Source organism: Ailuropoda melanoleuca, chromosome X, assembly GCF_002007445.2.
Source record: "Ailuropoda melanoleuca isolate Jingjing chromosome X, ASM200744v2, whole genome shotgun sequence".
NCBI classification, from domain to species: domain Eukaryota; kingdom Metazoa; phylum Chordata; class Mammalia; order Carnivora; family Ursidae; genus Ailuropoda; species Ailuropoda melanoleuca.
In genome coordinates, this window is record NC_048238.1 from 86876124 (window position 1) to 86890172 (window position 14049).

Below are 14049 nucleotides of genomic sequence, written 5' to 3' on the forward strand. Positions count from 1 at the left end.
GCCCATTTTATGATTTGTTTGTTTCTCGTGTACTGAGTTTGAGAAGTTCTTTGTAGATCTTGGATACCAGTTTTTTACCTGTAGCATCATTTGCAAATATATTCTCTCATTCCGCGGGCTGCCTCTTAGTTTTTTTGACTGTTTCCTTGGCTGTGCAGAAGCTTTTTATCCTGATGAAGTCCCACAAGTTCATTTTATCTTTTGTTTCTCTTGCCTTTGGAGATATGTCATGAAAAAGGTTGCTCTGGCTGNGGTTGCTCTGGCTGATGCCATAGAGGTTGTTGCCTATGTTCTCTAGAATTTTGATGGATTCCTGTCTGACATTGAGGTCTTTCATCCATTTGGAGTTTATTTTTGTGTATGGTGTGAGAGAGTGGTCAAGTTTCATTCTTTTGCACGTAGCTGTCCAATTTTCCCAGCACCATTTATTGAAGAGGCTGTCTTTTTTCCACCGGATGTTTTTTCCTGCTTTATCAAAGATTAGTTGCCCATAGAGCCGAGGGTCCATTTCTGGGTTCTCTATTCTGTTCCATTGGTCCATGTGTCTGTTTTTGTGCCAGTCCCATGCTGTCTTTGTGATCACAGCTTGGTAGTACGGCTTGAAGTCCGGCAACGTGAATTAGAGGCTTTGCTTTAGCTAGTAGTGAAAGGGTGTGACAGACACACTATCTCTGTGGCCCATTCTCTGCCCTGAAAATAGATCCTACAATCTAAAGGTGTGGGTATATAGTAAGAAAAGTCAGCCTTTCAATACCCACACACACCTCTCCCTTAACCAGTTGAGGTGTCCACCATTGGACTGTCATTTCTTTAGCTGTGTTTTGATCTTTGCTGAAATGCAAGTTCTCCTGTCAGGGGATCCCACTTTAGGTTTTTTCCCATCATTTCTTGCTCAGTTGGGAATGTTTCTAATCCTTTTCTGTGAGCAGGATGAAGTGGGGAGGGCATCTTGTATCTGGTAAGGCAAATGGGGAAGAGCTGGTACTGCCTAGGTCGGGGAGTGAAACATGAGAACATCAGAAACAATAAAAGCTGATTCGGTCTTGCTTGATCACAGCCCTAGTAGTCCATATTTATGTTTTCATTCTCAAAATAAAGGGAAAAAATAATTTGTGGACTTCTGGTTTCAAAAGTGAGGACTTCGTGTGGGTTAAGGGTAAAACATCTTAGTCTTCAATCTCACATTTCAGGGAGGGAATAATAGAAATATCATGCCCCTTGATGTCATGCTGAAGTATAGGCACCATTCTGAGCAGAATTTATGTGAACTTGGCCCAGCCCTACAGTGTAATTCGCAACCATCCTTTAACCTTCCCGGGCACAGTGTACTGTTGGAGAGCACAGACGCTGGAGGCTGCATGAATGAGTTCCCAGCTCCACCACCTGCTGGCTCTGCAGCCTTAGGCATGCTACTTAACTTCTCTGGGCCTCTGTCTGTGCACTTTTTAAATGGGATAGTAATGTAATCTCTTTCACAAAGTTGTTGTGAGTATTGCTTAAGTTGACACAAGTGAAACACCTAAAACAGAGTCTGGAAGTATGGGCTCAATTAAATGTTAGTTATTGTTGTTTTGCCCATTTAAGAGTGGCTCCATCAAAGCGCATAAGGCAGGGTTTCTCAGCTGTGGCACTACGGACATGTCGGGCCGGGTCGTTGTTGGTCGTGGGGGTGTCTTGTGCATTCTACAGTTTTAGCAGCATCTCTGGCTTCTCCCCAAGTTGTAATAATAAAAAAAAAATCTCCAGATGTTGCCCAGTGTCTTCTGGGAGGCAAAATCATTGCTGATTGGAGAGTCATAGGGGTGGAGGATACTGGGTCCCCTCTTCTGTTCCCCCAGAATAGGGTAATAGGACTTTAGAACCATTTTCTCCAAGCATTTGTCGACCCTGGCTTTCAAAGTCATACAGCCACCGGTGCTACTTTCAACCCATTGGAATATTCTTAGTCTAACTTGCCATGAGAAACAGAAGACAAGTCAGAATGGTGATCTGACTTTGCACGCTAGAAAGGTCACTGGAAACTGATCTGGATTGTCACCTGCACCTTCAGAGAGGACACATCTGAAACTCATTGAGGTAGAAGGAAACCCGTCCTGGACTTGAGAGCTCAGTGTGGAAATGTTAGTTAGGCAAAGGCACTTGGAATGGGTACCTGACACTTGAGGGCAAAACTCAATGTCTGGGCAAAAGGTGACCTCCAGCTCCACTGAAGTTGTCTAAAAGCCCAGCCCCCCAAATAATTCGGGCAGGATCTTAACGTACCAATAGAAAAACTAAGACTAGAAACCAGTGTTTCTTTCCCCTTCCTCCCTCGGCTTGCACCTGTAATCCATAGTCACACAGCAGTCGCTGTCGGAGCAAGAGGAAACGGACAAGCAGGACTTGTCTGAATGCTTAGAAACGTGTGAACTTGAAGTGGAGGAAAGAAGACAATGAAATTGGGGTTTGGGTCATGCTTCGGACATGAAGTAATTTCCTGCGCGCCTTGCTCCAAGTCAAAATCGAAACCACTGCCTTTGCTGTAGGGAGAGAAAGCGTAAAATTCCATGATTCCTTTTTCCAAATGCACTTCATCAGGGCGGCTGGCTTCTCCAAAGCAGATGTGGAAGAAAAGCATGTGTCAGATGCATTTGGCAAGCCAGATGTGCCGCTCTTCCTTTTCTGCTCCAAACTGCTCAGATCCCGTCACGTGCTGAGGCGTGAACACTAGGGGCCCATAGCAGGGTTACAGTGAGTGACAGGAACATTCATGGGTTCCAGGGCCTTAGCGGCAAGTGACTGAGGTTAATTGACAGTTTATCCCGATTTAAAAAAAAAAGGCTTAAACAAGAAATTAAAAGTGTTTTTGAAGGTGAGTTGCTTCCTTTCACCAAAAAGGATATTGTCCGTGTCAGAGGCGACAAGGCTGGGCTTGTGAGAAAACAATCTGTAGCCACGAGTTTCTGTGTTGGAAGCTGGGCAGGTGGCCTTCTGGTTGGCACAATTCTGGAGGCTCTGCGTAGCAAGCACCGAGAGACCCAGACTTGCTTGTTTGTGGTGACTCTGGGCTGGACTGATGGACGCCCACTGTGACACCGCTTGGCCTCGGCCTCGCGTTTACCCTCTCTCACTCTTGATTCCCTTGTCTGTAAAATGGGGATTCATCCTTCCATTCCACAGACATTTACTGAGCCCCTCTGCGTGTCAGACGCTGTCCTAGATGCCAGGGATAAAGCAATGAACATACAATTCCGGCTGCTTCTGCCGCATGAAGCTGCCCATGGAAGTTCCATGGGACGGCGTGTATCAGATCCCCTTGGCAACCTCCAAGCCCCACGTGAATAGAAAGTTTCACGAAATTCAACTATCTCCTGCTTCTGGTCATGATGAAAATAAGGTGTCTCTGAATAAGAAAGGGAAGGACTTGAAAGTTATGCGACGGGCAACACTCTTGCCCCAAAAATCTCCCCTTCGAAGACCTAACCCAAATGCTTGCACCTTCCACTGTCAGAGTCACCATGCAAAGAACTTCTATAGACCTGAAACTTAGAACCACATTAAAGCATTGAGAATGGGCCACCTCCATCCAGGCCTTGCTCTCTCCCGAGTCTTCCCACTAGGACACAAAAGCACCTGTCGTCTTCCCATGCCAGCAACCATCAGGAAAGGCAGAGAAGAGAGGGAGGAAAGAGGAGGTCGGGAGCTCTCCAGAGCAGTCGTGTCACCAACATCCTTTCTTCCAGTGCCTTGCAGGGCAAGGATCACCTGTCCATATCCCCGTATTTGAGAAACACAATGACACAACATTTGCTCCTGAATGCAGTGCTCAGTTCAGGCAGAGAGCTGGCCAAAGCCACTTTTTTGAATTTGTACCAGCTAGCAGTGCCCCCGCCCCCAACCTTTATTAAAAGTAGAAATTTCGGGCGCCTGGGTTAACCATCCAAGTCTGGGTTTCGGCTCAGGTCATGACGATCTCAGGGTTGTGGGATTGAGCCCCGCATTGGGCTCCATGCTCAACACAGAGTCTGCTTGAGATTCTCTCTCCCTCTCCTCTGCCTCTCCCCCTACTCTCGCTCTCTCTGAAATAAATAAATCTTTTAAAAAAGTAGAAATTTCAGAGGAGAGGCCAAATAATTTGGAAGGAAAAGCAGATTATAGTTTTTAATGGTGTTCTCCTAACTAAAGGTACGATCTACAGAAGAAATTGACCAAACTGTTAAGCAATAAATAATCTACAATAAAAGTAGAGAAGGCAAAACTGAGTGAGGGTAAGGGATTTTTGCTTGGAACATGCCATTTTCCCCTTTGTTAGTAGCCTGTTTGCAGGGCTGGCTTTTTCCAGTCCCTGAACAGCACCTTTTACAACGCCAAGAAACTCACTTCCCTTTTTGGGACGACGATCCCCTATTCAAATAAAAGTGATCCCTTGCTCAAGGGTAGCCGAAACCCTTGGGGGTGTTTGTTTGTTTAAAGAGTTCGTTTTAAATAATTTGAGAGAGCATTTGAGTGGGGGAGGGGCAGAGGGAGAGGAAGAATCCCAAGCCGACTCCACACTGAGTACAGAGCTCAACGCGGGACTCAGTCCCACAACCCTGAGATCACAACCTGAGCCAAAATCAAGAGTCAGACGTTTCACTGATGGAGCTACCCAGGCACCCCAGTAGTATCAGTGAACACCTCCATGAGGACCAAGACTACTGATACCAGAGAAGGGGGACAGAATGGATCTCTGAGTAAAGAAGACAGCGAAATTGGGGGAGAGAGGGAGAGACTGAGAACCGCCTCTCTGTGACATGTACAAAGCTAGTCTTATGCATCCAGTGGTGGAAATGGACCATATAGTCAGGATGGCAAATGTGGCCAAAAGCTAAATGCATGAAGCTAACCCATTCCGCTTTGAGGAATGTTGGGGTACAAAGTACCTGAAACTGGGGCGCCTGGCTGGCTTGGCCGGTGGAGTGTGCGACTCTTGATCTCAGGGTTGTGAGTTCGAGCCCCACATTGGGTGTAGAGATTACTTAAAAATAAAATCTTTAAAAACAAGGTACCTAACTCTCAGATGAGTTACTCAGAGCGCACGTTATGTGCTTGGGGCATAGAGATATCACAAACAGCAATACTCTCTTGGCAAATTATATAATACTTTGTCTGCATGCTGACAGCAAATTAATACCATAAGTGAATTAGCAGATTATGCATGCCTCTGTGACAATCATACTTCCAATGTATTGGTCTGTTTTGTTAATGCAGTTAATTCTTGACTATCAACATATGGAAAAGTGCCTGTTGAATCCTGTCAAAATGAAAAGTTGTGCTCATGTCCAGATCGGGAGAAGGACTGTGTCACTGTCATTTGTGCTACTGCTACTGTATCGAGCATATTACCATCAATTCTTGGGGCCACATTTTAGAAAGGCCTCTGAAAAATTAAAATATCTAGAAGATGGGGGATCCCAGAAAGGGGAGGGGGACGACTGGAATTCATGTCATAAGGTAATAAACAAAGGCCCTTACAATGTTTAGCCTGCGAAAGAGACGATTAACAGGAGACCTGTGGTGGTCATCTTCAGGCTGCACACCATGTGGAAAAGAGCAGATTTATTCTGTATTGCTACCGAGTGCAGAGACGAATATAGTCAGAATTCAACTGACCTCATAATGTTTTGTTGAGTTTTGTGGCAGGTACAAGGTGTTCTTACATTGTTTATTATATCTCTCAACACATATGAATTATTTACTATTTTTTAAAATTCTCTGGAAAAAATTCTTTGAGCCACTGACTAGGAAATTCCTACTGAGATAAGATTCAGTCATTGAGAATGCATTTCATTGTGATGTTTAGAAATTGTTTTATGCGTCAGATGAGACTAATGTGATATGGAATGAGCATAAATGTCGATGGGTGAGGTTTCAATCTTAGAAGACCTGATTATTAGGGGAGAGTTACTGGTGTAGACAACAAAGGCAGACCAAGTGGCAAAAGCAAAAACAAAGCAAAACGGATTACAAAGCATATATCCTGACTGGTTCAGCTGGAAATTGAACCCAATGATCTCAAGAGTCACTTCAGCTCTAGAATTCGACAGGGCTCTAAAACTAGCACTGGTAGCCATTTTTCACCAACCTTCCGATACCTTTGACCAACAATCTAGATGTCACCGTGATCAGGCTAAGCTTCAGTTATTAAGCAAATATATCTTGAATGCCTACTAGGTGCATTGTGCTGGCTGCCAAGAGGGCTGCCAAACCGAATCAGGCACGGACTTTGTCCTCAAGAACACCCAGTAATGTGAGTAAGACAGTCACATAGCCAACTCGCCAAAATGCGTTCCAGTAAGCTCTGTAGCAAAGGTATGAGCAAAAGTGCTTTCGGAGCACCCAAGAAAGCACTTCTGTGGGACCAGGAGAGAGTCAGGATAAACTTCACAGAAGACATGATATTTGCTTTGGACCTTGTAAGATGAATAGGGATAATTCAGGCGGAAGCAAAAGCATAACCAAAGGCATAAAACGTGAAGTTGTGTGGCCTGTTCCAGTGAACAGTGAGGAGCCCGATGTGACTAGATCGTAGGAGAGTACAGCTCAAGATCATGAAGCCTCTTGAATATCACACATAAGAGTCTGAATTTTGTCCCGTGGGTTTTAGGGAACTATTGGGAGATTTTAAAGAATGATCAGATTTACATTTTGGAAGGATCGCTGGGGGATAAATTGAAGAGAGAGATGAAGCCGGGAGAACAATTAGGAAGCAATATAGTCCAGACCAAAAAATGATGGGAGTCTGATCCTGGGCAATGGTAATGAGGATGGAAAGAAGACAAAAGGACAGCTCCTACATTTCTATGTCAGAACAAACGTGGCATAATGAGAGGCTGAGGAAGGAGCCAAACCAAACTTTCTAGCTTGAATGTTAGGTGGTTTACTGATAGAATTTAGGAGAGCCAGGCTTTATAAGAAGGACAATACGTTTGGTTTGGAAATATTTAATCTCAAAGTGTCTATAGGACCATCAGGTGGAGAGGTCCATTAGCAAAGCTTGTGTGCTGTCTCCCCAAAACGTACCTTGAATTCAACTTCTTCTTTCTACCTCCATTGCTCCCAACCTAGTCGAAGCCACCACCATCTCTCCCCTGGACTACTAGAATAGCCCCCTAACCAGTCCTCTTGCTTCCACTCTGGCCCACCTTAGAGTGGATTCTCTATACAGCAGCTGGAGTAATGTTTTAAAACTTTAAATTGGATCTTATCATACCCCTTCTCAAAATCCTTCAATATTTTCCAATCAGAATAAATCCAAACTTTTTACCATGACCTACAGGGCCCTACAAGACCTGACCTCTGATTATCCTTCTAAATTCCTTTCCTACCATTCTCCCTTTTGCTCATTCGGCTTCAGCCATATTGGCTTTTTTTTTCTGTTTTTTTTTGCAAACCAAATGTGGAAAGCATATTTCCAATTTCAGTGAACAGTTTCAGTGGCTCAGTGAGGGCCTCGGGGGGGGGGGGTCTCATTGCCATAAACACTTTCCATGGCGATAGCTCTGAGAGCTCCGGCCCTCTGGAATTATTTAAGCAGGCATCAAGAATGTAGCTGGCCAAAATCCAGAGGAAAGCAACTAAATTAACAATCAAAAAAGCTGAGGTCTGGGCCAGGAAAGCCCATAAAAGGACACTTGACATCATGGGATAGGTTTCTAGTTTCTACCATGCTACCTCACCTCTGGGCAAATAGTGCTTTAGAGTTTTTCTGTAGGGTTTTCATTCCTAAGGACCTAGCTCCCAACTCAGTTGGAAGTCCTGGGGTCATTGAGATCACACTCCCTTTACAGGCTCCAGAATGCCTAACATAGAGCTATAAGCATTTAGTACATGTTCTAAGGGCCACCTGAATTGAGATGAAATTTAATGGCATTAAATTCAAAATCCGAAACGGTAAAGATGAGGGAAACTTGGCTTGGCAAAAAGAACTAACAGTTTGGGTTTGGCCTCCAACTGAGTTGAGAGAGGGACCCTATTCACTCTCTATTACATTCTTAACACCCCCAGTAGAGTGCTTTAGATAAAGCAGGTGCTCAGGAAATATTTGTTGAAAGGATGGATGAAAGGCTAAATACATTAATGCAAACTCAGGCAGTGTTGTGCTAGAAAACAATGCTCCAATGACAAGAAGCAAACCGTGTGTCTTTCCATTCTGTCTTTGTCGGATATCTGGGGTACCATGTCTATCTCTAGGCAATCTAATTGAAGAGAGACATAGAATCCTATGGGAGATCGACCAAAATTGTGAGCGTTCTGGAAATACTTTTAGACATCAGTGGAGTTTGACCAGATGAAGAGATGAAGAGGGGGTATGACAACAGCCTTGCAACATTTGGAGGGCCGTCACGCAGAAGCAGGGACAGGATTGCTTTGCATAGCTCTAGCAGATCGTGCTGAGGGTTGCTAGCTACTGAGAAACAAATTTCAGCTCAGAATAAGAAAGTACTTTATTACAATATTTGATGCCCTTTGCGGGAGTGGGCTCACTAAAATGGTTGTAGGCTTCCCTCCAATGGCGTATTTTTTCGGGCAGGTAAAGGGTAATGACAGAGCAGGATATCGTAGGGGAGATTTCTGAATGGAGAGGAAGATTGAACCAAGAAAGTGTTTTTCAAACCGGATTGCAAACCCATTAGCGCAGCCATGAAATCAATTCAGTGGGTCCTGACTGGTGTGTGTGTGTGTGTGTGTGTGTGTGTGTGTGTGTGTGTGTGTGTTGCAGTGAATTAGAACAGGGTGGCAAATCTCAGAGAGCATCACACATCGCAAAGCCAAGTGTGGTTTTGAGAAACCGATTTTGGAACCACGCTTACATATGTATGCGCGTCGCTACAGGGTCACAGCGTGGCCCGCTTGTCTTCCTGTGGGCGGTAACCAAGCACGTTCGAGAACCACAGCGCCAACGCCACTTCCGGTGTTAATATCTGGCAGCTCTAAGAGCTCTCCTCTCTGTTGCAGAGGTCCAAAATTGCTGTCTACGAGAAAATGTGGTCTTACATGAAATCAGCAGAGCCATCTGTGTTTACCAAAACAACAGCAGACGGAGTGGCCCGAGTGCGGAAGTCCAAGGGAAAGTTCGCCTTCCTGCTGGAGTCAACCATGAATGAGTACATTGAGCAGAGAAAACCGTGTGACACCATGAAAGTTGGTGGAAATCTGGATTCCAAAGGCTATGGTGTGGCAACCCCTAAAGGCTCAGCATTAAGGTGGGTGGAATAATATAACAATATCCGTGTTGTTATAGTATTCCACCTACCCTGATGCATTTTGTTGTCATTTTCTTTCTTGTGGATTTTGAGGTAACTTTTTAAAGTTTAAAACCTACACTATTCCATGGAGTTAAATAAGACGGTAAATTATGGTTTCATCGATTTAATGCATCCATTTTTTTTTAATGTTCTCTCTCTGTGTTGTCCTCTCTGACTGTTTGTTGCTGTTTTAATTTTACAGTTCAACGGCTTTTTCAATTTAAATGGTAAAAGCCAAGTTATGGTGCCATATGTGACGAATGTTAATTGCATGGATGTGGTGTTCTTGTTACTTTTTTTCTCAAAGACAATTTCCCCATCCCGCACACTTCAGTTTTGAGCAAATGTTATCCTCCATGCCACCTTCCAATATTTAACCCTGTATTTGCTGTACAGACATTTTTATAGCTCCACGTTCTGTGAAATTTAGCCAATTTGTCCTCTTGTGCTCCTTTTTATACGTTAACGATTTCCTAAGCATTTGTGCATTTTCTTACAAGTTATGTTTTATCGTTTCAAGAAATGCTGTTAACCTGGCAGTATTAAAACTGAATGAGCAAGGCCTCTTGGACAAATTGAAAAACAAATGGTGGTACGACAAAGGAGAGTGCGGCAGCGGGGGCGGTGACTCCAAGGTCAGCCTCAATGTCACCACAACCGGGTACCCTTAGTGACGAGTAATCGGCAAGACTGTTATCTTATTATTGAGGAGAGAGCACAAGACTCACACATAAGGTGGAATGACCAGGTTATTCCCCTGCCTGGCAGCTTTGGGAACCAGAAAGACTCCAGGGCACTGCCCACATTTTTGATCTAACTTGGGTCCCTTCTTAAACTCCCAGACAGAGGCTCCCCCTCCACACCCCTCCCATCCCCTCACACGCCAGACTGGTTGCGTTATGAAGGCCACGGTGTGGGTTTCAACGGCCTGGGCTTTCAAGAGCCCCAAGCTTGCCTTAGGACTGTCCCCGCCTGCCTCACACGAGTGGTGTGAGAAATCAAATCTATCTACTGAAAAGTCAGGTTACAGCGTTTGGTTTTTTCCTAAGGCATGACGGTTGCTCACAGAGGTCGGTTGGTTCGTTGATTAGAGTTGGCATCTTCAGTTACGTGTGTGAGTGATGAGATGGTGTTCTTGATATGTGATGGCCTGTTTAAGCTGGCCCCGCTTAACTTGAAAGCCAAAGATCAAGTTGGTTTCAAGTTAAATGGGGTCTTTCTTCAATAGGCCACCGCATATACAGACTTGGCAAAGACATTTTGTATATTTAAACAAGCGCGTCACCTAACTGTGGTACTCCATGTGTATAAATCCCTGATTTGGCTTCTCCTTAGCCATGTTCTTGGTTCAGGTAGGTCTAACTGTTATCCAGGCTGCCTTCACGAGAAAATCCATCTTACTTGGCATTCCTTTGGCTCCGCAATGCTCTTCGGGGCTAGAAAGAATAAAACGAATAGCCTTCATCCAAGCAACAAGAAATAGGGGCAAGCTCAGAAGCCATGATACCAAGTAATGGAAGGACATGTTGGGTAAGTACAAGAGAGGACCTGAAAACAGAATCCTCCATGACCCAAAGGGCATGCGAATTATATTGAAGCGTGTAAGATCAACTCTTGTACAACCAAGATACCATGGGCATCTTAAGGTGAAGAACAGTGTTTCCCATACACAGGCCAAGAGACAGGCAAGCCAACCCTTTTCTCCTTCAGAGACAATGGTTACACCTCTGCTCTTCTCTTTCTCTCTCCATTCCTCAGGATCCTGATGGAAAAGTTAGTTGGCCAGTCTGCAGTATAATATGGGTTTGGAAACACTGATACAGAGCACTTTCAAAGAGATAAATTGAAATTCAACTTTCTTCAGCACATAATTTTACCAGGCATTGGCGAGGTCTTTTATTGTAAAACCTTGATTAACCAGAACTCACCTAACCAGTACCCCAACTAACCGAATTGCCCCTCCTCAGTACTCCATATTGATGAGAAAGCAGCAATAGTACCAAAAAAGAAGAATTCTGCAAGGAATTGATTTTTTTAAATCACTTGCCAAGAGATGACCTGTGGTTAGGTCACATTCAGCTTTGTCTCCCATATCTTCTCTCCATCTGGATTGACCCTCAAACATTAGAGGCTGCTTCCCGGAGGCGAGAAAGTGGATACAAGCATTTTGAGAAAAAGCAAAAACCAAAACATGTTGTTAGCCAAGAATGAAACAAAATGAGTACTCTTATTGAAAATTCCATTCATCCCTTATGGATTCCAATTAATCAAGGTTTTACTATGTGTCAGAAAGCAGTAACTTCCCTTCCCACCAGTGTGAACTGATGACATTTGACAGCTTAGCCAAGCTTTTGGCTCAGTTGAGTTTTGCAGTGGCTAACCTGATGCCTAGAGCATTTAGCACCTTCTTCCTGGTCTTCTTCTCATGTTCTTAGCAGGCCACGGAGAACCTAATTTTCTCATTCAAGTGAGTTGCAGAATGAAAATTGAGCTGGATTGGATACACTGCTCTCATGACTTCATCATTCACACTCAGCATGGTTACAAAGGAGCCATGGACTGTGTCAAGATGATTCCAAAACATCCACATGATGCCAAGTGCCCAGAAGTTTTCAAATAACCAGATGTTTGCTGTTACATAAACCAAAAACCAATCTGCATGTAGTGGGCCGAATGTTTACTTTTCACCCAGATGTTTTGGTATCCTGAAGACCCCTAAAACTTTAGACCAGCTCTTTCCTAATTACAACCAGCAATCAAGCTTTTCTGTTTTTCCTCAGCTGATACTGCTGCAAAGTTATCAAGTAACCTTATTGCCAGCCCACGCTTTCCAGGTTATCTGATTTTCGATATGCAAGTAGGAAAAACAGTTCAGTAGAGCCTAAATGTTTCCAGCTTCTTTGACACTAGTGCTACCTGCCAGGCATCTCTCAAATCACTTGTTTTGGCCATTCCTCCAGCCAGCCTTTTGAAATAAGTCACCCCCTTTCTCAGCTGTGGATAATAGTAGGATGAGTGCCACCTCGCCAACGATGGTTTTTCCATTTCCGGATTACCAAGGAGCTTGCCTGTGTGCTCTCCCTCCTTCTACCTGCTGTTTTCTGAGAGTGAGCAAGAGAAGGGGCAAGAGATGAACTTGAATCTGCTTTACCACTATTTGGTGGTGACGCCAAAAGCAAATCAGTGGAGAAGAAGGTAGAAAAGGCAGCGAAGCCCCATTAATCTGGAGCCCTCAGATTTACAATCTGTGACAAACCCGACAGGGCCCAGTCGACGGTCTACCCATAGAGCATCAGGAAAGGGGCCGAGAGAGGTTTGTTAAGCAAATGGAGAGTTTAGATTGTCAGCTGAATTTTTTCCTTAAGAGAACAAATTTTTTCTCAAACGTTGCGAGCATTCGTTAGATATAATCATATTCATTACAAATCTCTCTGCTAAAGTATTATAGGGAGTTTGAGTTACAAAACAGACCTACAGTAATAAAGCTGTCATTCCTCAAACCTGTTTTGTAATTCAGGACTTTCTCATTCAGTCTTTCCCCTATGTTAGTCCCAAACCAGCGAGGTTTGACTGTGTTAGTAAAGTGGCTTGAGAATTAAATTTCTTCTCTGTAGCCCATCCCCAGTTATCATGACAATTGACTGCTGAATATACCATCATTGCATGGAGAGTGAGACCCAGAGATGGTGGTGACTTTGAGAAGGTCACACAGCTAATGCTATCGCAGATCTCTGCTGACTTTCAGGGTCACCTCTTGTGATAATATTGCAGACCCAGCCGATGAGCAATGCGAATCTGATTGCATGTGAGAGATTTCCATATAAACCAGGTTCGTTCTCAACTACCTTGGTTACAAGGCAAATGGCATATTTAAGCCATTTCAGCCCTTAGTGCTGATTACTAAAAATGACAATAATCACAAAGCTTGACATTTATGAGTGCTTTTACTTTTTCAGAAACACTTCCACACCTATTATCTCTGAAACCAGAAGAGGGAGAAAAACCTACAATACTTATCTCTCTGTTTCTCTCCTGCAACCTTAAAATAATGATAAGTGGGCAATTATGTTAAATTGTTGACTTTTCCACCCTGGCATGAGACATCGTGCAGTTTCAGCCTGTTCTCAAAAAGTTACCCTTCTACCGAAGGAACCAGCAATTTTTCAGGCTGTTTTAAATGTGTGCATGCTTAAACTAATGCAACAGATATTTATATTCCTTCATTTCACTGATTTTATCTCATTTTCAGAATACAAGGAATTAAGACAAGGTTAGCCACTAATGTGGCCTCTGAACCAGGCCTAAAGGCTAGAACTGAAATACTTCTCAGTTTTAGCCATTTCCTGAACCTGGGCTAATATGACCCAAACAAATCAGACCTGATCCTTCCTTGATGACTGTAAATGTACAGGCAAGGATCATGAAAATTAGAGCTGTGGTTTGGGAATTTTTAACCTGCAAATCACCCTTTTGTGTTAATGCGTTATTACGATGTGTGTGTAAATGCAGTAATTAAGAGCCAGTAGGTTGTTTCAGCTATAAACCCCTATCACCGGGGGTTTGTGGCACAGCCAGTGCAAGTCCATCTCTATAAATCACAGCAGAATGGGGATTTAGCTGCTGAATTACCACATAAGCATATCAGCCTCCCTCCACAGCTGCATGTCACCTCAAACTTTCAAATTCTTCGGACCCGCCCCCGCTCACCCTGCTTCACTCCCTTAATCTTGGGAAAAGGGAAGAGCTTAGCTTTCCTGGGTAGCTGTACCTTCCTAGAGGGGGT

General features: G+C 43.9%; 1 protein-coding gene across 7 annotated transcripts in view; it reads left to right on the top strand.

Moving 5' to 3' along the window:
• The window catches only part of GRIA3 (glutamate ionotropic receptor AMPA type subunit 3), a 267816-nt gene that overhangs the window by 234592 nt on the left and 19175 nt on the right, over positions 1–14049 (top strand). For 5 of the 7 annotated variants that reach the window (XM_034649234.1, XM_011234226.3, XM_011234224.3 and 2 more), the window contains one exon: positions 8977–9224. In XM_034649234.1, coding sequence (XP_034505125.1) covers positions 8977–9224 — 248 coding nt within the window. Of the gene's footprint in view, positions 1–8976; positions 9225–9786; positions 9902–14049 lie in introns of all 7 variants that reach the window. The other 2 variants (XR_004622357.1, XM_019807524.2) reach the window with 1 other exon arrangement.